Source organism: Citrus clementina, unplaced genomic scaffold (assembly GCF_000493195.1).
Source record: "Citrus clementina cultivar Clemenules unplaced genomic scaffold, Citrus_clementina_v1.0 scaffold_4, whole genome shotgun sequence".
NCBI lineage: Eukaryota > Viridiplantae > Streptophyta > Magnoliopsida > Sapindales > Rutaceae > Citrus > Citrus x clementina.
In genome coordinates this window covers 21563463-21588547 of record NW_006262274.1, presented here as the reverse complement: position 1 = coordinate 21588547, position 25085 = coordinate 21563463, and the positions used below count along the sequence as shown (strand labels likewise).

Sequence of the window (25085 nt, the reverse complement as noted above, 5' to 3'; positions counted from 1 at the left end):
GTTCTCTTATTGCTTTTTGTGTTTGTTTGGTTCTCTAATTGAGATCAAATTTGAGTTTTTTTTTTTTTTGTGCCATTTGATTAATCTTGAGTCAGAGATAGGTCTTGCATGTATTGAATTTAGCAAACAAGGGGATTTAATTCATAACACCATAGAAGCTCCCCTTATAACTAAGCTGAAGGTGCTCAACTTATGCATGGAGAGGATAGACAAAAATTTCAATAGTTTGATCAACAATTGTGATGAAGCATATCTTGGTGAAAGATTACAGGCACTGAGAATTAACGACTGGATTTCTGAATCAAGCAAGTGAATGGATATTCTGAAGAATGAAGCCGGTCATTTTGAGAATGAACTGACCGCACTCACATTGAAGTTCAAAGTTAAGATTGCATGAACGTCGTTATCGATCTACTGAAAAAGACATATGAGTGCTGGAATGTGAACTAAATACTTGATTTTGACATGTCATGTGTCATTTGTTTGAAAGCATGATATGTCATTTACAAAAGCTTAAAATGAAACCCATGTTATTGAGGCTGTCATCTAAGACAATAAGCAGCACATAAACTCAGTGAAGTATTTGATCACTTGAAACGACTGAGAATGATGTCATTTCTTAAAGCCCTGTTATGAAGTCATGCCGAAAGCAAGTGATCAGGGCTGTTAAGTTAGTTAGAATAAGCGGGAAAATCAGCTGGTAAAGAAAACCCAGAAACTAGGTTATAAAAGGCTGAGCTCTGGAGTCGTTCAGAAGTATCTCGAAAAATGAGTAGTGTGGAAGAGAAAAAGAGAGAGAGAGAGAGAGAGAGAGAAAGACAGAGAGTTAAAACTTAAAAGCTTGTATTCTCTGTATTCTTCTGATGCTCTTTGCAATCCTTGAAATCAATAAAGGAGAAAACAGAGTGTTTGTTTCCAGTGGATGTAGGCACCATTAATTGGTGTTGAACCACTTAAATCTTGTGTGTTTTGTCTTCTTTTTGTTTCTAATTCTTGATTCATTAGAGCTACGTGTGTGTGATTTTTGGTAGATCTTATGTCTGAGTTAGAGCGTTAATTGGTCTTGGGATGAATTTGATCTCTACAATTGGGGTCAAATTCACAACAATGAGCTTATATTTCGAATGCTACTTTGTTATAGGTAGAGATTGAGAAGCTTATTGGTCTCATGTGCTTGTGCAGTATCAAGAAAATGACTTTTAAACTTGCGCATGAGATGGCCTCATGGGTTTCAAATCTTTTATCGTTAGACGAAGACATTCTGGAAGAATTTGTGAGGATAAGATCGACATTAAACACGAATCTTTATGGTAGCGCGGAAAATTGTGTGCTTAAGAAATTCGTTTTTATATTTGAATATATGGTGGCACGCCTGTAGGAAATGGAGCCTTCTCAAAGAGTATCCCATCATCAATTAATAGATCTTAAAGATTTGTTGAACAAATTCTTGAATGATGTTATTGAGCTAGACAATATTAATGAGTGCCATATCGAGATTGATGACGTCTTGAACAACCTCCAAAATGCCGTCAAGGTCATGAGTGATAGAATTCACCGTTCTGAAGAAGCCTTTCAAAAAAGGGCTTCTAGTGTTGCTAAATACATGAGTTCATTCTCGGTCGTGGAGAAACAGATGCAAAATTTGAAAGTAGTTTTTCTTATGCTTAGATTGTTTAGTAGAGTTGTACGCGTTGAGTTAGAAAATTGTTAATTTTTAGTTTTAAAATTCTGGAAACTTGGAAATTTAATAGATTGTATGTGGGGCTAATGATCCTGATAGAACTAGGAGTTTTTGAAGGCTCGAGTTTAAGTGTTAGGCAGAGTCTCAGTAAATGGTCATTCTAGGGAGATTAGTTAAGGATGAATTTGTATTAAATAATATATTTTTGTTTTTGATTATTGGGATGTGCTAATGACGTGTTAGATTAATAGGTGGAAGTTTAATGGTTATTTTAGTTCGAGGTAAGTAGACGCATCCATGATGAAATTATGGTTTCATTAAAATGTTCTTGAAGTATTACTATTATTATTTTCAATCAAATTAATCATTTTTCTAATATGTTGTGTTGTACCATCTACTATTATAATTGTTAATTGTTGTAAGCCTTTTGATTTGTTGAATGAATGTTCATTTTTAACTAAATATTGTTTGCTCAAAACTTTGATAAAAGTCTAACAGTTGAAAAATTATAAGCCTCTGGAGAATCTGAATGTTAAAAAGTAAAAGAGAAACTATTGATACTCTTTATTATCTAAATCATGCAGCTTGAAATTAGTTTATTTTCATTTTGTTGTGTCCTGCAAAATTTTTACTGTTTTACTACGATCGTATGATTTGAGTACTTTTGCGTTTACTTGACTCCACTAAATGTGTACTTTTGCGCTAAATGTGCACTTTTAGTGACAAAATATTTCTTCGTTAAAAAATATCAAAATTTAAAAACTTTTTACCAGGTTATTTTCAGCAAAAATTAAGTTTTAGCGACAAATTTTAAATTTCATTGCCAAAAATTCATGTACCCTATTTATATATACATTTATTTCATTCTTTATTTTTCTAATTCTCTCATTCCCCTTGCGTTTATTCTTTAATTCGCTCATCTCTAAATATATAATTCTTATTTTCTAATTTAATATCTACTTATTTTCCCTTTTATTTTTAACATGGTGTAATTTTTTTTGCTTATCTTATTTATTCTAACTTATATTATTATTATATTTGTGTTTATTATGTTAACTAATAATTGTGTGTTTATCTGTAGGCAATATTGAAGATCAATTACATCAAGATGAAGAAAATCAAGAAATTTATATTCATTTGTAACAATTTTCTTTCAAAAATGGGATATTAAATTTTTTAATCATTTTTGTATTGTTAATCAATAATAATCATTCTTTTTAAATTAATTAATTCTTTTTTTATCATAATGGTGTTAATTGTCATTGTAATTTAGTATTAAAAATGATAATATTTTAACAATAGTAATAATAAATAAATGAAATAAAAACGATACCTTTTAATGATGAAATAGTTTTCATTGCTAAAAATACTTTTAGCTACGAATAGAGATGGCAATTTAACCCGGACCGGACCCGGACGAACCCGGATAATTCGGTTCGGGTTCAACCCGTACCGGATTAAAATAAATCCGGTATCCGGATTAAATTTTATTGACCCGGACGTATCCGGGTCCGGTTCCGGGTTTGGATAAACCCGTGTATCCGGAACCCGGACTCGGATATCTTTAATTTAAAATTATTATTTTTAATATAAATAGAAAAAAAAGAGATGCCCTAATTTCACACTTTCACAACCTAGCCGCCACCTCCATTCTTCTCTTCTCTTCTCTTCTCATTCTTTTCCTCCTTCAACTCATCTCTTCTCTTCTCTTCACAAATCATGCTCTTCTCTTCATCAAATCATCACCGTCACTCGTCATATCTTCGTTGTGTTCATGCTCATCAGCACCATCAGCCTTCATTTGGCCGCCGTTTGTCCACCTTTGCCAATCGTAATCGCGGTTGTGACGTTGTGGTCGTCATCATCGTCATCGTCCGCATCATCATCATCAATAGCCGACGTTTGTTGCTTCGCCGGACGTCGATCCTTGAAGTTCATGAACTGAAGTCGTGAATCGTGAGTTTGAATTGTAGTCTGTAGACATGGATTTTGTATTTTGTGAATGTTGTGTTATAGATTTGTATTTGTGAATGGTTTATTGCTGTGAAACATTGAATTGAATGGTTTATTGCTTTGAAACATTGAAAATTTTACAAATTGTATTTGATTTTTAGGAATTTGGGTTGTATTTGATTTTTGTAGAACTGGGTTTGTATTCTTTTTATTTGTATGTGATTCGGGTTTAAAAATCCGCAATCCGGAAACATGGATTTTTCCGGGTTTAACCCGGACCGGACCCATACTCATAAAAGACGGGTTTAAATTCGGGTCCGGTATGACTTTTTGGTGTCCGGGTCCGGAACCGGAAACACCAAACCCGGACCTGGACTCGGAAATTGCCATCCTTAGCTACGAAAAAGATTCATCGCTACAAAGTTTTTTTTGCGACGAAATAAGATTTGTCGTTAAAAGTACTTTTGGTGATTAATTTTTTTTTGCTAAAAATACTTTTACCGCCAGAATTTAAAAATTCGACGTAAAAAACCTAACGCGACGCTCTTATGACGACGAAATGGGGACAAAAATTCTAAATAAAATATATCTAAGTAGAGATTTTATTTACATAATTTTTATAAGTATAGTTTTTATTAAAATAAAAGAAAACATTTAAGTTGTTTTGTCGCTAATGAGAGGTTTTATTAAAATTAATAAAATTACACTAATAAATAAGTTTTTTAAAGTTATATTATGAAATAAATAAAATAAGAATGCAAAAAAGATTGTTGTGATAATTTAATTCTTTAAAAAAGACTCTACAACCTTTAATCTCTAAAATCTAAAATTTGAGCTTTAAAATAATAATTTAAATAATGTCAAATAACTCCATTCAAAATGCAATCAAATAATATTAAAATTTAACTTATAAAATCAAATAAAACTTATGATTATCGATAAGATATTGTACAACACGAGAGATGCGCTAAGCCAATTAGTTAAGTTTACTGTTTAGACCATGTATTGCCGCATGACCACATTTATTTAGGGTGCGTTTGAGATTGAGATTGGACAACTGTATCTTAAAAGCTATAGTACTAAAGTATTTGTTAAACACTAACCGTTGTAACTTGAAAATTATCTTAATATGATTTTTCACTTGTGTAATAAAAAAATTATTATATTTTTAATAATTTTATTAAAATTATTATATTTTTAATAATTTTATTAAAATTATTATTTAAAAATTATATTCTTTTATTAATTTTTATTTCATAATTAATTTTTTTTTTTAAAGCAACAATATTTCAATCCCAAACAAACTCTTACACAATTGCACAGCCACGGCCCACGTAAAAAATTAAGAAATAAATAAATAAAAGATTTGGCGGGAAGAGTAAAGCGAAAAGGGTACATCTCAAAATTTCCCACGCATTGCTCCAAACCTCTGAAATGGAAACCGATTCAGACTCCGGCGGCTCTCACATCTCCGCCACTCCTCCCAGATGCCAAAATCCTCCGTTACCGCCGCCGCTGCAGACGAATACTCTCAGTTCCAGCAAATCTAAAGTTCGAGTGGCTCCATCCCATCTCTCAGAAACCAAAAAACCAACCAAATCTAAACCCTCTCAACCGGCCCCGCCCACACCGCCCCCACCGCCATCCGACGCCACTCCTCTTCCAACTCTACCCTTCCAGATCCGCCGTTCATTTTCGCAAAACCCCTCAATCTCTGCCTTTAAGTCCCTCGAAACCCTTCCCGCTGGATTCTGCTCTAGACTCGCTTCCTTCACAAAAATCCAAAAACCTTCTCTCCGGTTCGAGAATGACCAATCTCTCCCTACACCGTCAAATCCCCAAGGTATTAACGAAATCAAAAGTGATGCATTTGCTAAGAAGAAGAAGCAAATTAATTTAGTAAGCGTTGATGTTCCCTTGCCGCCGGCAAAATTGCGAAAATGTAACGGTGAAGGTAACTTCGTGAGGTTGAATCTGAATAACAATAAGCGTAACTTCGCTAACAAAGGTAAAAGAAATAAGTCATTTAGAGGTAAACTCTCTTATAGGAGAAGCAAGAAGAAGTTGAATAAAAATGAAACAGAGAGTAAAGGAGATGAAGATGAATACGGTTTGATTATTGAAAATCTTGAGCAGAATCAGAAGAATAGAAGAGCTGCTAGTGAGCTTGAGTTGGTTGAAGAGGCGGTGAGAGCCGTCAGAGACGAGGCTTCCGATGAGAATCTAGGGAGGTTGTTGAGGCTTGTGTATGGTTATGATTCGTTTCGTGATGGACAGCTAGAGGCCATAAAGATGGTCCTTGATAAGAAGTCAACGATGCTGGTTTTGCCAACTGGTGCAGGAAAATCGTTGTGTTATCAGATACCGGCAATGATTTTGCCAGGGCTGACTCTGGTTGTTTGTCCCTTAGTGGCGTTAATGATTGATCAATTGAGGCATCTGCCTCCTGTGATTCATGGCGGCTTTTTGAGTAGTAGTCAGGTGGCTTGTTAATCTTTATCTTTCATATGTATATGTATTAATTGATTGATCGCTTGATGCAATTTTTTGTGTCGTATTAGAGACCTGAAGAGGTTGCTGAGACGCTAAGGCTGATTCAAGTAGGGGCAATAAAGGTGAGTTCTTCTACAATTTCACACACACTGATTTGTTTTAGTTAATTCTTTACTTCTTTCTCTGTTGCCAGAAGCTAAATATCTTCTTTTGGCTGACTTGTTCATCAGGTGCTTTTTGTTTCTCCAGAAAGATTTTTAAATGCAGATTTTTTGTCAATATTTACTGCTACTTCATTGATATCACTTGTTGTGGTTGATGAAGCTCACTGTGTATCTGAGTGGTAAGTGGTTGTGCCTTTTCTTGTTGAAAGTTTTGTGGATATTAATAGGTGAAACCTTCCATTGGAATTCAGTAAGAGTGAATCCATCAACAGGTCACATAATTTTCGTCCCTCATACATGAGGCTTAGAGCGTCCTTACTTCGAGCAAGGCTCAATGTTGAGTGCATTCTTGCAATGACTGCAACTGCCACAACCACCACTTTGCGTGATGTTATGTCTGCTCTGGAGATTCCATTAAGCAATCTCATTCAAAAAGCTCAATTAAGGGACAATTTACAATTATCAGTTTCTTTGAGTGGTAATAATAGGCAAGTGCAGATGCTTCATTTCTTTTCCTTTCCTTTCTCTTATCTTTTATCTTATATGGGTGATTAAATGATTTTTTTTTAATTTACTGATTAATATCTTCGCTTTTCTAGAATGAAAGATCTGCTTATGTTGATGAAGTCTTCTCCTTTCACAGAAGTTCAAAGCATTATTATATACTGCAAATTTCAGGTAAGCATGTGCATAAATGCTTTTAACACTTTCTACATTGTTCCTGATGCTTATTGAGAGACGACCTCATAACCCTTTGAGTTGGTTATTCTTAAGGTGCTTTGGTTCCCTATAATGCCATTTAGGTCTTCCTGTATATTTGCTTCCGATATCCAGATTTATGGAATCTGCACCTAAATTCTGGTAGCAAGGAAACAGTATATTGTTTGTAATCCTCAGTGGACACATGTATATATCAGTGTAACGATGTTTTTTTGAATTGGGTCGCTGAGCTCTGTTTCTTGACAATGATTGGTAATTAATAGTTGTGTATGAATTTTTGCAGTTTGAAACTGATCTGATAAGCAGATATTTATGTGATAACAGTATCTCTGTGAAGGTGAGTACTCTTGCCCCCCCTCCCCCCACGTTGGAATATTCTCCATTTCTTCATCTAATTGTATTTTAATATTAAGTGGACCTGACATGGTTATTGGTTTTAGAGTTATCACAGTGGAATCCCTGCAAAGGATCGAAGTCGTATACAGGAGTTGTTTTGCTCTAACAAGATTAGAGTGGTGCGTCAAATTTTCTTGTAGTTTTGAAGCATGAATGTCCATCCTATTGGAATAATCATGGATATGTAACTCCTTTTTATTCTAGAGTTTACACAACACTAGCAATGACAAAATAACTGCCTTCATTTTTTGGTGAAAGGTTGTTGCAACTGTGGCATTTGGCATGGGACTGGACAAGAGGGATGTTGGAGCTGTAAGAAAACTATACCCATGAGTACTATTTAGATTCAGCATTACGTTCACAAGCAACATTCGGGGCATCTAAGAAGTAGACATTGGTGCTGCATGCTGATTTCATTTTAAATCTTGTGGTTCACATAAGGGCAGGCCAATGTGGGAGGCTTCTCTGCTCCTGCTTTGTGATGGTCATCTTATACAAGTTTGATTCTAACAGGAGTAGAGTTTCCTGAAAATAAAATAAAATAATTGGCCTAGTCACATAATGGAATTAGTTTAGTGTAGAACTCCCCCGACTCCCCTTTCCCCTCCCTCAATATCTTCTGTCCTGTCTGTGCCCATGCTTTGGTAATTGTTTGATTATCCTTGTGGAATTACTGGTACCCTCGATTTTATTCAGCTGACATGTTTATCTGTCCGTGTAGATATCCTTGTATCAAAAGATGTGTTGATCATACATTCTCTTAGATATTAGCTGAAATACTTTGTTTTTTATCAGGTAATTCATTACAGCTTGCCAGAAAGCTTGGAAGAGTATGTACAGGTTCATATTTACTTCCAAAGTAAAATCTATTTGATTGGATTTTCTGTCTATCACATCTTAACAAAATAAATTGATGACATTTCATAGGAGATAGGACGTGCTGGACGGGATGGGAGGTTGTCCTATTGCCATCTGTTTTTGGATGATATCACATATTTCAGGCTCCGTAGTCTTATGTACAGGTGATTAACTCTTAATTATATCCTACATTGATTGTATTAGGGTTTAAAAACTCTGGAAATTGATTTTAGATCTTTTCTCAGTGACGGAGTAGACGAATATGCAATAAACAAGTTCCTCTGTCAAGTTTTCACCAATGGCATGAATTCACATGGGAAACTTTGTTCATTAGTCAAAGAATCAGCCTCCCGCAAATTTGATATAAAAGAAGAGGTTCTCTCCTTGTACTACTGCTGCATTAACATTATGAATGTGTATAATTCGCCAACAGGAAACTTTATGTTTCAGAAGTTATTGATTTGCTTCATATAACTTGTGTTGATAATACTCTGAGTTAGTCTTTAATTATCACACAACAATTTGCTACTGTTTCCATTTTATGTTTGTAGTCTGATGATTATCAAAAGACCTCTATTTTACTTTGAAAAAATGTTGACCGTCAATAACGTGTGCACATGTTTCCTTATTTTATGTGCTTTACTTTATGGGACCATGGCCAATACATTTCCATTCATAATTCATTGATAGATATCTTTCCACACACACAACACCATGCAAAATCATATTGGCGCCTGAAATTTGCTGTAAGTAGTGAAGGAAATGTTGACTTGCCTTTGACATATTCAGTAGTAAGGTATTTTGCTGTGTTTTGATCCTGCCAGGTGATGCTTAATTTTGCTGTGTTTTGATCCTGCCAGGTGATGCTTACTCTTTTGACATGCTTGGAGTTGGGTGAAATACAATATTTGCAATTACTCCCAGAGCTGAAAGTAACATGTACATTAAATTTCCATAAGGTAATGTCTTCATAATTATGTTGCATGTCCCATTACTTTATTATCTGGCTTGCATGCAATATCTATCTGGTTTAGCAATTGATATATCATGTTCAATTTCATAGAATATGCTAACAAAAACATAGATAATTTCGCTTCAAGTCTTAGCCTTGGAAATTTGTTTTTAAATGTTGGCAAAGAGAGAATTGATAATCCTCATTTGAACTTTTCATTGCATGCTATGATGTTATTGTATTTCATCTTGCAACACCTGATGGAAATTTGTAATAGTGCAGACCACTCCAACTTTGCTAGCTGATAAGGATAAGATGGTTGCAACAATTCTAAAGAAGTGAGAGTTCTTTTCACTTCTGACCATTTAAAGATGTCAAATCTACTTAAGATTGTAAAACTCTAGATAAATTCAGTAATAATTCATAAATTTTCAGGTCTGAGACTAAACAGGGGCAATATGTGTTTGACATACCTACTGTGGCAAATAGCATCGGAGCTACAACTATTGATGTATCAAACCAGTTGCTGAATCTCAAGGTTTGGATTATTCGAGAGTGTTTGTCTTTTTGGGAGTTGCATAACTTATTTTAGCGGAAGCTTCTTTTTTCTCACCAACTTCATTTTGAAACATAATATTTATGAAACTCTCTCTTTTGTTGGGTATCTTAGATGAGAGGAGAAATAACATACGAGCTGAAGGATCCAGCCTATTGTTATACAATTGTGGAAGTTCCTAGTGATTTTTGTGCTCTATCAGCACATCTTACCAAATGGTTGTCAGAGGTCGAAAATTGCAAGGTGATTGTTCTAGCATAGTCAGTTTCAAGTTGGTTTTCAGTTGCGTTATGCTGCTATATGGGACTCAAATATCAGGTTGTCTATAGGAAGTATCCATGCTGCCTATTAGGACTACTGTTGTAGACTAAACTTTTTTCAGTAAATGCTGTCTTCCTGATAATAAAATGATATGGTCCCTTCTGTTGCCACTTTTGTCCCAGGTTTTGTAAGCCAGACAAAGTATCAGGTTATTAAGCACCCAATATAAACACCTATCAGTTGTGAAATCCTTTTCTCTTCTTTTGGCTATCTTTCTAAAGCTTACGAATTGATAGCAATGAGAGTTGGGGCTGGTCATTAATTAGGCATGATCACATAAGCATACACATACCAATAAATATGTGCTCTTCATGAATGCTACAGACTAGGTGATTGGCTTGTATTGAGTTTTTTTCTAGTTGTGTTTGTTTCTGTTTCTTTCTAATTATTTTCCTCAACCTGATACCCTCTCTTTGAGTTAGGTACGCAAATTGGATAGAATGTTCCATGCAGCAGTCTTTGCAGTGGATGTTTGCGAGAAGACGCACGGTTGCAATGGTTCACTGCATACCCCTTGCTTGCAAAAGAATATTTTGGATTACTTCAGGGGTGATGATAATTGCGATGTTCCTAATAAGATTGGCCAGAGCAGGTAAATACATTTTCTTCCAGCTATATTTAGCATGCATAGATAGCAGAGAAGAAAATATTGATCAGCACTTGTTACTTTATTCCTAATGATATTCAATGGTGCTAGTTCTTGATGTAAATCAAGTGATCACCCCACCTGTACACTGAATTTTTGACATTCTTCTTTCACTTGTAGATGTTATTGATCTTACTGACTGAAATTTCATATATATATATATTTGCAGCCCATTTTTACGAGCAGATATAAAGGTGATTTGCTCTGTATTTATTTTCCATTCCCAAGGAATCTCATGCTTGGTAGTGTTGAGATATTTGTTCTTTTTCTGGATACCAGGTGTTTTTGCAGAGCAACTTAAATGCCAAATTTACCCCTAGAGCTGTTGCGAGGATATTGCATGGCATTGCAAGCCCAGCCTATCCATCCACAATTTGGTCTAAAACACATTTCTGGTATCTTAAAAAAGAAAACCATTTTATTTTAAAGCACATTTTTTTCCCCTTTCATCTAACTGAAAAATCTAGAATGCTGAACTATTAGTCTAATTAGTAATATGTCAGCAATAGTTGATATCTCTAGTTGAAAACCAAACAGACGTCATATTGTACGAGCAGTTTATTGATGTTGTTTTCTCATGCAACTTCTAACATAAGAAATGTAAGACTTTGAACAACTAACTTTGACTGTGTACTGTTGTGATTTGCTGAAAATTCATCAGAATAATTTCATGTTTCATCAATTGAAAGCTGAACTAGTTATGCTGATAATGGGTTACAGGGGAAGGTATGTGCAAATAAACTTCCAAGTCGTAATGGAAGCAGCAAAGGCTGAACTCCTGAATTTTGCTGGGAAGGATGTGCTCTAGCCGCTAAAGAATCAGTGGTACATTGTGTAGCAGTTGAATTGGAGACCATTTGAAGGTAACACCAAAATAGCACTGTGAACTATTGTTACCTGGTTGAAATAAGAGCTTTTTCCATCTGTTTTGTACTTTCAGATGTCCCTGAACTTGTCAGAGTCTTGGTAATCCAGAATTGAATGCACAGTATAATGTAAGCATCCTTCAACTAGATCATATTTTAACAATGACTTGACTAATCAACTTGCTGGCATGTTAATATCTATGGGTGGTAAGATGCTTAACCCCTCTGTTTTTATCTCTCTTCTCTGTTTTGTACTAGTTGAGCCTCAGCAACTGACCTAGTACATATGTCTGAAAAAACAAAAGAAATATAATCCACATAACATTTTCAGTTTTGAATCATGAATGAGCGGCAACATTAAAAAGTGTTGAGACTGTAAATACATTGACAGGATCTACTGCAGGATTATAGCTCTATTGACTAGAAAATTGTAACTCCTGTGCCATTCATAGCTGTAACGATAAGAGTGAGATAAGCATTACTGGATTCTAAATACAAAATAGATCATTAATTTGAAAAAATCCATATATATTGGACTTGCATATTACAACAGTGAATTTTCACAATTTGATAATATTGCCTTTTCCCCGAAAAATTTTGTAACATTTTAAGAGTAAAATTATAGTCAGCAGCGGTATATTACAAATCACCGTAGAACCAATTATGTTAAAATCTATTCGAAAATGATATGGCAATAATCTTTCTAAGTTATTCTTGGCTTCAGTCAATATTATACAAGTAAATGCTTGAGCATTAAACACAGCTACTGATGGTGGATATTCAATGTGTAGTGAAGTGTTGACGGGCAGTGTCCCTGACTGATGATGCTTTAGCCTTGAGTGGCTGCCTCAGAACTTTGATATCGAAATGTCAATTCATAGTTCCATGTTAAGTGAAAGTAGCGAACGGTTGCCTTGATTAAGTTTGTGAGATGTAACTTGATTATGTATATATTATTATTTACATGTTTTTAGTTTTTCAGTTGCCTTTAATTGGGAATGACTATTGAGTGAGCCAGAAACTATGGGAATTGGCAGTGTTTATACAGTGATTTTCCTTCTGATCCTATTGAGTTTTGATAACAAATCAAATAACGAAAACTCTATACTACGAATTTGTATATATTGTTGGAAACAAGTAAACAATTTTACCAGTTAAAAGCAATTATCAGTTCAGTTGTGTACGCAAAAGGATCTTTGGCAGAAGAAAATGCCTACAAATTAGACCTTTGTAATAATAATATATTTGTTTATTTATTTACAAAATTGAGATATAAAAAATTCTCATTCCAAATGTAGTGCGGCCAATCAACAAGTATCACACGGTAAATGTCCATATAATATAATAAACGTTTGTTTACCAACGCCAACCTTATAACTAATTATTTAATACCAAAATTGAGGAACGCGTTGCGACTTAATTACAAGTGACAGAAGAGCACGTTATAAAAATAAATAAATAGTTTATTATTATAATTCCGAAGAAGAGAACAAGTGGAGTTGGGGGGTTGGGGGGGTTTATATTCGAGCAAGATTTGAACTAGTGAGCATATTCAGTCGGGTGAAAGAAGGCAACGACCGTTAGTTGTTTTTCCAAGAAAAAGTTTCCCCAAACTGCAGGCCTCAACAACGGGCATGGGCAACATCAACGAAACAAAAGAAGAAAGAAGAAACCAGATTACTCTTATTAATTAAATATTTATTACTCTCCTTCTTCTTATTAGAACAGTCAAGCTCTCTCTCTCTCTCTCCCCCCCCCCCCCTTCCGAAGAATCAAACTAAACACCCGCCTTTAAAGAAAGATATATCCAATTTTAACCTTTTTTTTCTTTTTAATTCATTCATTCATTGCAACCATTTCTTGATTGAGATGGATGATTTTTCTGACTCGGTTTCGACGACATCTTCTTCTTCTTCTTCGTCATCGTCGTCTATAATTACGAATTTTCCTCTCATTTCAGCTTTTGTCGCCTTTACCATCGCCCAATGCGCCAAATTCTTCACTGCCTGGTATTTTTTTTTTCTTCCCTTTCTCTTCCTCTCAATCAATTGGGTTGTTTAATTTCGATTAACCTTGGAATTCGGATCTGGTTATGATCTGTTTGTTGGTTTTGGAATTGTTTGTTTACGAGATTTGTGATTATTGCCCTGCTTACATGTGAATTAAGTTGTTTGAGAATTCTGCTAGCAATTTTTATGTTTGAAAGGTGGTCTTTATTTTCTCGATTTAATTTGTTTATATGATTCTTGTAGGTAGAGATCAGTTAAAACATTGTCCAAATTTATTTATTTATTTATTTATCTTGGAATTATGGCTTTGCTGAGATCTTGAAATGAATAAGAACTAATAATTATTTTGATTAGTCATGAATCAAACTCATGGGTTTCTGCTGGATAAGCCCGAGTTCTTGGGGTGAACGCTGTAATTCTTTTTTCACTTCAGAATACGGTCATAGGCAGCTTGCTGAATTGTGGGGTTCCTCAAGTCTTTTCTTGTTACTTTGAACAGTTTTTATCATGTTTGGAATCAATAATGTAGAGAATTTGTTGGTTATCAATTGTCTTTTGCAAGTGAGACTTTTCTTTATTTTGCCCTTTCTCATTTTGGTGCTGTCTAATTATTGCAAAAAGCACCTTTTTCCTGGGAGTCCCAACCGTCTGTTTCTTGCGAAATGTTATGCAGGAGAGAATCCGTGCCTAGGAAACTTTACCTGATAATTATGCAAATGGGGAATTTCTTTGGTAAATTTTGCGTTATGATCTTAGTAACTTTTAGATAGCTACTTTCCTATGTGTATATGCTTACAGCTATACTCATATTGGTGAATCTTGCTTTTTTGTTATTTAAATTATCCTGAGAAGCTTAAGCTTTGCTAGACTTGCAGGTACAAGGAAAGACGATGGGATCTCAAGCAACTTATTGGATCTGGAGGAATGCCGTCTTCCCACTCTGCAACTGTCACAGCTCTAGCAATGGCAGTTGGGTTTCAAGAAGGTTTTGGTGGGCCGCTGTTTGCTACTGCTCTGATATTGGCATGCGTGGTACAATCCCTTTCTCCATCTTGTTTTACCTGGCATACAAGTCAACTGCTAATCAAAGTAATAATCCCGATATGACAGGGTCAACCGTGATTGACATATAGGTGACATGTATTTAATTCTTATAGAACAACTCTCAATGTTTTAAAGTAGTATTATTTTAAGATCTCATTATACCTAGTGTGAGTTTTTATATGTACTGCTCTCTCATTGTCAGCTGTGTGAGTGACATATTTCATACTAGGATGATTTTATTTTATTTGCTACAATCATGATGTTGTGGAAGATGTCATTCTTATTGATGAATATTGCTATTCTAATGTTGAGTAATCATGGCAGGTGATGTATGATGCGACTGGTGTAAGATTACAAGCCGGGCGCCAGGCAGAGGTTTGATGCTCTTGCTGCTTTTAGTTTCTCCCCTGCTTCCCCATTGTCACCCCTATCACGAATCTTTATATAAGAGAAATGGCATGGCATAGAAGCTTTATTGATTGATTGTATGCCTTGTCCAAGACTTATTATTTTATTAATATTATGAAATTCTTGTTTGAATTTTGCTTCATTTTTATTTTTCATGTATTTGAACTGGATATTCTTCAGGTCTTAAATCAAATTGTATATGAACTTCCTGCTGAACATCCTCTGGCTGAAAGCAGACCATTGCGTGAACTTCTTGGTCACACCCCTGCTCAGGTATGGTAAATTTCAACGATTTTTTTACCCATAAGTTACTGATGACTACACATTATATATCTACTGCCATTGGGTGTCTTTAAGTCTGTAGTTTCCCCATCCGTTGTGGTCAAAATTAACCCCAACCTTGTAGGCAATACCTTCAATACCTCTGTAAGTACTTTAATTGACCTTCAATATCTATATATATTGATGGAAGTTGTAGGTTGAGAAATCTTTAGATATACATATATAAATTCATTTGCAGAATGTGTGAGTCTTGTATGAATCAATCTTTTTTTAAAAAAAATTGTTTATCCCTTTTAATTGCAGGTCATTGCTGGTGCGTTACTTGGAATTGTCACTGCAGTTATAGGCCATGCGATCATCCTAGTTTGTAGCCAAATTTAAGATCAAATAGATCCTTTATATCATCTTAAGACATCGATGATATTTGATCATGCCATATAACAGGACACTGGCTAGATCTATGACCGGAATCATTTTCCATTTCTAATGCTAAACCTCTGGTCTTTATCTTGGCAAGTTCTTCCAATGAACTACATTGAAATGATAGCATTTCTCAAATGTAATTTGATTGATTGTACTAGTTAATGTAATGGAAACGTCTGTCAAATATGAGCAATGAAATGGTAAAAATACGCAGTTTTGATCAGTATACACTCTTTGGAATGATATGCACTCGACTTTGGCCCCACGTCTCACCTTAATAATAATACCACCATAATCTTTTAGAAATGCTCTATAAAATTGGTTGTCTGAGTGGGGAAAAGAAAAAAGGGGGGGAAAAAAGGACGTATATATTTTGACTACAATATTCTAATCTATGTGACTTTATTCCTCTACACTTGCATGCATCACATTGCGTGGATAAGTAAACATGTGGGGAACAGCTCCTTCCATCGAATTAAGAAGTGGCATCAGTAAACATGTCTTCAAAGAATCATGGTTCATGGTTGTGTTGTTCCTTCTACATTGACTGGCTTTATTCCCAGAACAGCGGAAAAAGCCATTTCCATCTCCAATTTGGGGTTTCCAGAAACACCTGATTTTGAACGCCAGGCAATGTGGTCATCAGGTCGGACCAAGATGGCTCCCATGTCAGTCATCTTACAGATCCTCCACCATGACAATGAATCTGATGACCTTTTAACTTCTACAACATCTATGTAGTTCTTCCAAGGTGACAATTCTGCAGCACTTCTGAATTCAACTTCATTCGTAGTACCAGCAGGCCACAACACACATACCTTAGTAGGAACTTTGAAATCCTCGGCCACCTTCAATGCAGCACGAGCAAGATGGTAGGACTCTTCTACCGGTGCTATTATGAGGAGGAATTCAACTTTATCTCCAGACACAAGATCCAGTGTAGAGATGATCTCCTACAATGTGACAAAACATGAATCAGTTTTGCTGCCATCTAAAATGGGCTTGAATACCATATATGCAATTGGCCTTTTCAAAAATGATTGATTCCAGCTAATCAGTTGCTGAGTAAATGGAACTGGGAACTCCTGATTTCAAAAACTGTGAACTCTCCATGGATGAAAAAAAATGCAAGGCCAGCCATGTATATAGAGCAATAAATAGTATAGAAAAGACTAGTTACATTACCCGATTTCTTACTGTTGACAACACCCTCACATTCATATGGGGCAGCCTTGATCCTGGATTTGCAGAAGGAACAAAGTCCCTCCGATGACCCATAGGTGCCTCTGGAGCGCCAACCTCACAATTACTATCAGGAACAAGTGCTCCTTTAAGGTACCTTAAAAATTGATAAATAAAGACAGTAGTTCAGAAACTCCGAAATTGAAATGACTTGTCTGAAGGGAATGACCGAAGACTAATTCTGTTTCTCTTGAAATGGAAATAAAACCACAGAATAGGGAGTTTGAAGGGTGAAATAATAGAGTTGATCTTCTGTTTAGAGGAACTTTGCATCACATAGCCATGTTAAGGGGACACCAAAATAAGCCGATGACCAAAACTCCCAAGTTTGTGATACCGAAAATATATTTTTTCAGAATTAGATTGATGTAGAAAGGAATTTGAGATTGAAGGAGCCGTAACGTGTAGAGCTGAAAGGTTATTATGAAAGTGAACGTGACACCTGAAACCAAGATCTTCAGCAGGAAACTGGAGTTGGAGACTCTTTCCTTCTTCAAATATATGCCTCAATTTGGCAAGCCTTGAAGATCCAAGAGGGTTGCTTTCGTTCAGAAGAGATTCTGATAGCTGTGCACGACCTACCTTAAAAATTCCTTCCAGCAATGCCTTCTGTAGTACAGATGGCAGAACAGAACCAGCCACTCTATTAATTAGTTGATGCACTGCAAAAGCAGAAAATGATAATATTTCACTAATATGTGGGGGTTGGATACATGTTTGATGAGAAACAGCGGCTAGAAAGAAAGATGGATGACTAAGATGAAAGAATTAAAGCATTAGTTGTATTGGCTTACCGGAGTTTGCAATAGTTGGGTCAAGACCAAGAGCAGAAGGAACTTCCATGGCGGCTCTAAAGTTCTGAACACTAAGTGCAGTGTTGAATTCAGCAATCTGAAAACAGCATATCATGTCATCGATCTATGTCAGAATAGATGGTCAAGTATCCATCTATGTCAGAATAGAGAGAGAAGGAAGAAGGCAGAAAGACAAAATCAATACCGGCTTACGTTCTGTTTCGTAAGTATTTAGTATTGAAGCCGGGGCAATATCCTGAAGTACGGAAGCTATTTTCCAGGCAAGATTATGAGCATCCTGAATGCCAGTATTCATTCCTGCACAAAAAATTTTCACAAACTTTTTTATTGTTATACCAACCAATGTAATTAAGAACTTTTTTTTTGTTCTTTCTTATTTGGTAATTCCCTTTAGTAGAGAATATGAAGCAGGATCTGGACTCTTCATTTCAATTTGCACCAAGGAGGCTTTCTACACCAAACACCATTTCAAATATGATTCTGAGGATCCAATGCAAATATATTTTTATTTTCTATAATTATTTCTCAATCATCCAGAGTTTAAAAGTGTAATGATTCAGTTGCTATCAGTTAACAGAATAGGAGGCACTTTACAGTGTGCACAAAATTTAACTACTAACCAAAACCACCAGCAGGAGGGAACCTATGACAAGCATCACCAGCAAGTATAATCTGATTGTCACAGCATAGAAACTTCTCAGCAACTTCAGCATGCATCACCCATGGCTTTATATCAATCACATCGATGTCTGAAAGTTCCCAACCAACTAATTTGAATATTAACTTCTCGCATATCTACAACAAGTTGTATCCTTCGAAGAATTACTAACAGAGGAGAGAACTTACTTATTTGCATGATGAATCTTATAACTACATGTACAATTGCCCTGCAGGCTTGCGATTTGTATTAATTGAGTTAATGAATTTCTGTCATTCACTTCATCTAACTCTTAACATTGTCATCCTTCACACTTTCCCACACAAAAGGAACTGTGAAGGATGGCATACAAATATTCAGTCTCAAAAAAAAAAACATATCAACAATGAAAGAAAATCACCTCGGGGCTGAAATCTTCAAGGTTTTGCTGAGGAGGGTAAAAAGGCACCTGAGATTATTACCAACAAGTTACAGATAGTATATCACATTAAAGAAGTACAAATCAACACAACAAAATTCCAAACAGCTTCTACGGCCCACAATACCTGCAATATAAATTCTCCTTCCTTAAGGTCATGAGCTACTAGGACTCCAATAGCTTCAGTATTGAAAATGAAAAATAGCATTCCAGGTCGCTCATTGAGTAGGTAGTCTCCAAGGTCTTTGCTAAGAAAATGAACACTGACAAGCTTTTGCAAGTCTTTTTCACCTACTAGATCTATTCCTACAAGCTTCCTCACAGTACTTCCAGCACCATCTGTACCAATAAGAATATTGCACTGGATATTTCTCTCTGTACATTTCCCTTCCTTGAGAAATGAAGCAATCACATTTATACATTGATCAGTAGCACTGACAGATACACACTCATGCCCCATTAATATTTCCCTTCCCTGGAGGAAGTGGCTGTGAAGGCCCTCCATACCTTCTGATGTACAAATTTTAAAGTTGAGCTTTTCCAGCTGCTTAAGTAGTAATTTGTTTAATTTGTACTGTGAGAAGTGTGCAACAGAGACTGGGCTGACAACTTTCTCAAAATCTGGTGAGAAATAACAATATAATCAATCGGCAAATTTACATTCTTTCGAAAATTATAGTCAGAAAATAAACCATATCATATGATCATAAAATGTGACAAATCTCGTAAAGATGACAAATATGCCTTGTAGTCTTACAATCATGGTCCTATGATGCCAAGAGATGTATCATACCTTGAGGTTGCATGTGGTCCACTGACCCAAGAACTGGACCCGTTAGTGATGTACAATATATGAATTTTCTCCACAAATCAACTGGCGGTTGTGACCTTTCAATCTCCTCTGCCAAGCCATCCAATTTCCGAAACACCTAATCAATAAACGCACCTCAATGAAGCCTGAAATCGTTTAAAGCAAACCAATGCATATCTTGCATACAAGAAAATCAACCTCCATAGACCGGTTATTGATAAAATGAGCCTGCAGGTGCGTAGAAAAGGCCTTGTTTTTCTCCAAAACCGAGCATTTTATCCCTACAAAATGTCATTAATCACCAAAAAAAATAAAAAGATTTGAACAAAACCTCCAGTTTTCCCTCTTTCCATGGTAAGAACGTGATCTTTTAAGTCTGTAACTATCAATTTCTCTCTTGGACAAACCAAATTTAAATGAAAACAGATTGAAAACATTATTTCAATTAGTAAATCCTAACCACTGGTGAGAGAAAAAACTTAGAAGAAACAGAAAAATAGCAAAATGGATCACAAAGTCACCCCAGAAGAAGGGAAAACGGAAAATGAAGAGTGTTCAATAACATTCTCAGAGACCACAAGTCAAACATTTTGCTGACAAAATGTTTTATTGCTTTCCTTCATTTCCACATACTTTTCTCAGCAACCAACCACTGAAACACGATTTAATGAAAATGGAAACCAATAAATTTTAAAATATACCTAATTTTGTGAGAAGTATAGAGAGAACGAGACCGACGGGTCCTGCACCAACTATCAAAACCGGAACCACAGCTTCATTGCTAACGATAGTTTTGGAGTCTGATAAGGCTCTGCATTGAGTATACCCATATGGATATGGGAGTGTTTTGATTCTGGAGAAACAGTTAAGTCTTCTCGTAAACGCTACAATCCTCATTGCAGAATTAAGAAAATGGTTTGTCGAAGTGAATGGTAATGGACGATGAAATTTGAAGGAAGTGAAGCTAAGTGTCGCATGGTTTTAGAGTTAGTTGATTTTGTTTAATGCGCTCTTTTTTTTTTGTTTTTTGGGGTTCAACTGGGCTTGGCCCGGCTTTCTTAAATGTCCGGCTCTCCTGCCTCTCATCACGTGTGAAGCTTGTAGCTCACTATAACTGTTGTAAGAAAATAACATGAAAATACTAATTGTAAATTAAAAATTGATGGTGTTTGATAAATTTTTTTCTTAAAATAATAATTTTTTTCATCAAATAACTATGAAATAAATTATCTTAGCTTAAAAATTACATATATAAATATTTACTAAATAAAACCTAAATTTTTCTATTGCAATATCCCCAATTCTTTTAGGGTATTTTAGTGAAATTGTCTAAGGTCATCTTAGTCATTTCATTAAAGCAATGGTATTTTTTTTCCCCTAACTCTTAGCTAACCCTAGCCCTTAAGTATATCTAAAAGAAAAAAGACATCTCTATTTTTACAAGACAAAGAAATTGATAAAGAGATGAAGAAATAAAAAGAAAAGAGAGAGAAGAGAAGAGAATTTCGCCATTGAAATTAGCTTTTAGTTATGCTCATTTTTTTCATTTTTTTTTTAATTTTGCCACCGAAATTCTTCTCCAGATTCAGTTGTGAATGAAGGCATGTTTACTGAGTAATAAAATAAGGCAGTGGTTACGGTGAAGCTGCTCCATTGTAGAGCACTGATAATGCCCGTCAGATCATAATAGTAAGTGCATGTTTGGTATGGCTTATTTAAGAGCCATAAGGGCTTATTTAAGAGTCATAAGGGTTTATTTAATCGTATAAGCACTTTTTAAAATTTTTTATAGTGTTTAGTTATTTTTTTAGTAGAGTTTTTTTAGCTTAAATAAGCTAATTTATCTCTACTAGCAAAAGCCCAAAATTTGAGCTTTTGGGAGTAGAGGTTATAAAGCTTTTCTAAAAATATATAATATAAAAAATATCACATAGTTTAATGGTTCAAAAGTGTATTTTTTATTGACAACCAAACACCCAATGACTTTTTGTCCAAAAGCTCTATTGGTATAAACTCTACTGCTATAAGCTCTACTGTTATAAGCTCTATTTAATAAGCTGTACCAAATGGAGCCTAAGTGCATATTTAATATTTATCTTTATAATCGTACGGTCATCAACAGTGCTCTACTGTTGCACAGTTCTAACACAGTCATACCCATAAAATACAAGGTTGCTACTTTATGTATAAACAGTTACTTTATGGAATATTTTTTTACTATTACTGCCATGTATGTTGGTTGGTTCAAGTTTTCACGAGGCAAAGTTAATTTATAGGTATATTTTAGGGCTAGAATAGATCTAAACTTTTATTATTATTTTGTTTTTTATTTTGCAAATCTAAAAAATCTATGGTTTTAAAGTACATTTCTTTGTATATTAGAATTTTTCTGAAAAACCGTTTTGGCTTTTTTTGTTTTTAGGTCTGAATCTTTCAGTGTGGTTGACTAAACATAATTATAAAGCTTTGATTAGTACTTGTTTAGTTTTAGATGTTAGTAACACACATAACATAGACTGTATATAAATGCATACTGCTTTAAATGCATACTGAATAATTCTTTTGTACTTGTAAGTGAAGGCTGAGAGATCGAAAGCTTGAGCACAAGAGCGATTGATAAACAAACTTGCAATTACAAGGAGAATAGCTGAAGAAAAAGGTGCAAATGCGGAAGCCAAATTGAATGAAAAAGCTATAAAGACCTCTGAGAAAGCAGACTCACTACATAAAAAGGACTGGGCACGTGCCCTCTTCATTCTCTTTCAAGTTACCTTCCCTTTGTTGGTGTAATTATCTACAGCAGCACAACAAAATGCTCAAATCTACCAGCGACTGTTGTTTTATCTCTTGTTTTTTTTACATAAATATGAACTTGCATATTCACTTTGGTATTAAAATAATGCATCTCCAATGAGTCAGTGCCTAGAATAAATATTGGAAATGGAAACCCCCCCACTCTAAGTTAGTCTTTCTACTAATAAAAAAGCATAAATCTTAACACAAATGATTTGTGATTTTTTATTTTTAATTGGATGCATATGCCTTTATAAGCGTTCCAGCTATTTCTTAAGCAAAGCTGACTCTTAAAGGCAGCGGTAGAGCATTGATGAGGAATCTGTTTAGAGTGGGTTTTTACATTTATTACTATTAATAGATGCAAATATGGATAGCAAATATTTAATAAGGGTAGCAAGTCCAAAATCTTAAAGGCACCAGTAGAGCAAATTAATATGGGATCAGGCACAAAAATAAGGGCAGCAAGTCCAAAATTACGCAAAATGATTAATGACTAAGTGCCCGTTTGGTATGGCTTATTTAAGAGCTATAAGTGCTTATTTAATCGTATAAGCACTTTTTAAAAATTTTTATGGTGTTTGGTTATTTTTTTAGTAGAGTTTTTTTAGCTTAAATAAACTAATTTACCTTTAATAGTAAAAGCCCAAAATTTGAGCTTTTGGGAGTAGAGGTTATAGAGCTTTTCTAAAAATATATAATATAAAAAATATCACACAGTTTAATGGTTCAAAAGTACTTTTTTTATTGACAACCAAACACCTAATGACTTTTTGTCCAAAAGCTCTATTGGTATAAATTCTACTGCTATAAGCTCTATTGTTATAAGCTCTATTTAATAAGCTGTACCAAACGGAGCTTAAGACTGGGAGGGATACAATATTCACAATTTCTTTATGTTGTAGTTCATGAGTCCATGACAAACCAATCATACAAAATGAATAATGACCTATCTTACATGGCGGAAATCATAGAATGACAATTTGCAGTTGTCGTCTCATGTATCCTAATTACCTAATGCTTTGATACTGATTAGCTTAGGTAATTTTATGAGCTTGTGTCTGTTCTGCTCCAGGAAATGGAGAGAAATAGAATGTCTTTTATATATACGTCATAAACTAAAATTTCATTAAACTAAACATAAGTATGAGTATAGTAGCACAACTCTCAACTCGCAGAAGCATACAACTAGTACAAACGATTAATGTATGTGGCAAGTTTAAATTAGATGTGTGTACATCTAGAAATATCACTATACCTAAACATCCATCATAGATAGATAATTCTATCATGGCACCCCTATTTGGTCATTCACTTATACGAAGATCTTGACCTCTTCAAAATGTGTACTGACTGAATTTCCTGTAAAATCTTATTTTGGCAAATACACAACTACTACCAAGTTACAACAAAATATGAGCAGCAAAATTGGCAATTTGGATCGCATGCGATCTTATGTTCCCCTTTGGGATAATTGAGAAACAGATGGTTAATATTAGTTCTTGTGGCAATATATTCAATTCAGATTCAGAGACCACAAAATATGGCTTTGTCCAAATCATCATAAATATTTTCAACCCTTGACCCATTAGAAACTAAAATTAAAGGTGTATTCTAGAGGAATTAGACACATTTTCCCCATTTCATTTACTAATCATTTTGTAGATCTTGCTCATTATTCTATACTTCTCACATCTTTATATTCTCATTCTTAAATAATGTTTCATATTTTAATTTATAAAATATTACATAAAAAAATCATTTCCTTTGTTTAAACAAATTTAAGAAACACCACAAGATAATAACAATACCAAATGCACCTTTTAGGGGTTGTACCACATTATACTATGCATAAGATAAGTTATAGGCATAAAACATAATATATGTAAGAAGAAAATAAAAATTATCTCTTAACCAGCTCGGTAGCTCAAGATATTGGAAGTATAGATAGCCACCATGAGTTTTTTATAACATTTTAATATCACCTCACGTTTTAGTTTTATATTAACTTATCACTTTTGCATTAACTTCATTAACCACATTTAAAGAATTTAAGTTAAAAACTATTTTACTCTTGAATTTATTTAAGAAGATAAAATGATATTTTGGGAGGCTCACTAGCTCAAGGAGTAAAATAATATTTTATCTTAAATTATTTAATAATAACTAATATAGGCACAAAACATAATATATATATATATATATATAAGAAAAAAAATAAAATTATCACTTAACAGCAGCTCAAGATATTGAAAGTATAGATAGACGCCACGAGTTTTTTTATAATATTTTAATATCACCTCAAGTTTTAGTTTTATATTAACTTATCACTTTTGCATTAACTCCATTAACTAAGTTAAAGAATTTAAGTTAAAAAATTATTTTACCCTTGAATTACTTTGGGAGACTCACTCGCTCAAGGAGTTAAATAGTATTTTACCTTAAATTATTTAATGGTAACTAATAGAGTTAACTAAACAGAAGTTGGTTGGTATAAAATTAGAACTTGAGCTAGTTTTGAGATATTATTATAAATGCATGATTAGTACCGGTATCCTAATGATGGTAACTTTCTA

The 25085-nt window shown here is 34.5% G+C and overlaps 3 protein-coding genes across 5 annotated transcripts; 2 read left to right on the top strand and 1 right to left on the bottom strand.

Moving 5' to 3' along the window:
• The first annotated feature begins 5038 nt into the window (after window positions 1–5038).
• Window positions 5039–12614, top strand: LOC18045666 (ATP-dependent DNA helicase Q-like 5). The gene is made up of 21 exons (XM_024185290.1): window positions 5039–6115; window positions 6196–6249; window positions 6358–6470; window positions 6564–6798; window positions 6874–6969; window positions 7295–7348; window positions 7452–7526; window positions 7666–7719; window positions 8203–8247; window positions 8335–8429; window positions 8511–8640; window positions 9126–9224; window positions 9500–9555; window positions 9653–9755; window positions 9888–10016; window positions 10517–10686; window positions 10910–10934; window positions 11020–11135; window positions 11461–11603; window positions 11681–11735; window positions 12398–12614. The coding sequence occupies exons 1-19, from the start codon at window positions 5069–5071 to the stop codon at window positions 11546–11548; spliced, it is 2784 nt and encodes a 927-aa protein (XP_024041058.1). The 5' UTR covers window positions 5039–5068; the 3' UTR covers window positions 11549–11603; window positions 11681–11735; window positions 12398–12614.
• A 737-nt stretch (window positions 12615–13351) lies between these two features.
• Window positions 13352–15989, top strand: LOC18045665 (uncharacterized membrane protein YuiD). 3 transcript variants are annotated; one of them, XM_024186639.1, is made up of 6 exons: window positions 13352–13615; window positions 14491–14647; window positions 14984–15034; window positions 15248–15340; window positions 15425–15493; window positions 15653–15989. In XM_024186639.1, the coding sequence occupies exons 1-6, from the start codon at window positions 13476–13478 to the stop codon at window positions 15728–15730; spliced, it is 588 nt and encodes a 195-aa protein (XP_024042407.1). In that variant the 5' UTR covers window positions 13352–13475; the 3' UTR covers window positions 15731–15989. The 3 variants fall into 3 exon arrangements, with proteins under 3 accessions (XP_024042407.1, XP_006438103.1, XP_024042408.1); XM_024186640.1 differs by having other exon boundaries at window positions 13492–13615; window positions 14483–14647; XM_006438040.2 differs by lacking the exon at window positions 15425–15493.
• LOC18043843 (putative polyketide hydroxylase) lies at window positions 15985–20669 on the bottom strand. The gene is made up of 11 exons (XM_006438038.2): window positions 20418–20669; window positions 19915–19997; window positions 19699–19834; window positions 19033–19526; window positions 18888–18935; window positions 18450–18624; window positions 18014–18126; window positions 17809–17905; window positions 17457–17676; window positions 16958–17111; window positions 15985–16725 (listed from the first exon to the last, which is right to left on the bottom strand). Exons 1-11 carry the CDS (start codon window positions 20611–20613, stop codon window positions 16291–16293), a joined length of 2151 nt encoding a protein of 716 aa, XP_006438101.1. The 5' UTR covers window positions 20614–20669; the 3' UTR covers window positions 15985–16290.
• Between the last annotated feature and the right edge of the window lie 4416 nt (window positions 20670–25085).

What these genes read in the sequence shown, in the direction of transcription:
- LOC18045666 (XM_024185290.1), top strand. Translation starts at nt 5,069, where the DNA reads ATGGAAACCGATTCAGACTCCGGCGGCTCTCACATCTCCGCCACTCCT. An exon ending in TTCAAGTAGGGGCAATAAAG is followed by an intron (nt 6,250 to 6,357) that starts GTGAGTTCTTCT and finishes CTTGTTCATCAG; the next exon opens with GTGCTTTTTGTTTCTCCAGA. An exon ending in AATTTGATATAAAAGAAGAG is followed by an intron (nt 8,641 to 9,125) that starts GTTCTCTCCTTG and finishes TGATCCTGCCAG; the next exon opens with GTGATGCTTACTCTTTTGAC.
- LOC18045665 (XM_024186639.1), top strand. Translation starts at nt 13,476, where the DNA reads ATGGATGATTTTTCTGACTCGGTTTCGACGACATCTTCTTCTTCTTCT. An exon ending in AAGCCGGGCGCCAGGCAGAG is followed by an intron (nt 15,035 to 15,247) that starts GTTTGATGCTCT and finishes GATATTCTTCAG; the next exon opens with GTCTTAAATCAAATTGTATA. An exon ending in GCAATACCTTCAATACCTCT is followed by an intron (nt 15,494 to 15,652) that starts GTAAGTACTTTA and finishes TTTTAATTGCAG; the next exon opens with GTCATTGCTGGTGCGTTACT.
- LOC18043843 (XM_006438038.2), bottom strand. Translation starts at nt 20,613, where the DNA reads ATGAGGATTGTAGCGTTTACGAGAAGACTTAACTGTTTCTCCAGAATC. An exon ending in TCAATAACCGGTCTATGGAG is followed by an intron (nt 19,835 to 19,914) that starts GTTGATTTTCTT and finishes TTTATTGATTAG; the next exon opens with GTGTTTCGGAAATTGGATGG. An exon ending in CCCTCCTGCTGGTGGTTTTG is followed by an intron (nt 18,127 to 18,449) that starts GTTAGTAGTTAA and finishes TTTTTTGTGCAG; the next exon opens with GAATGAATACTGGCATTCAG.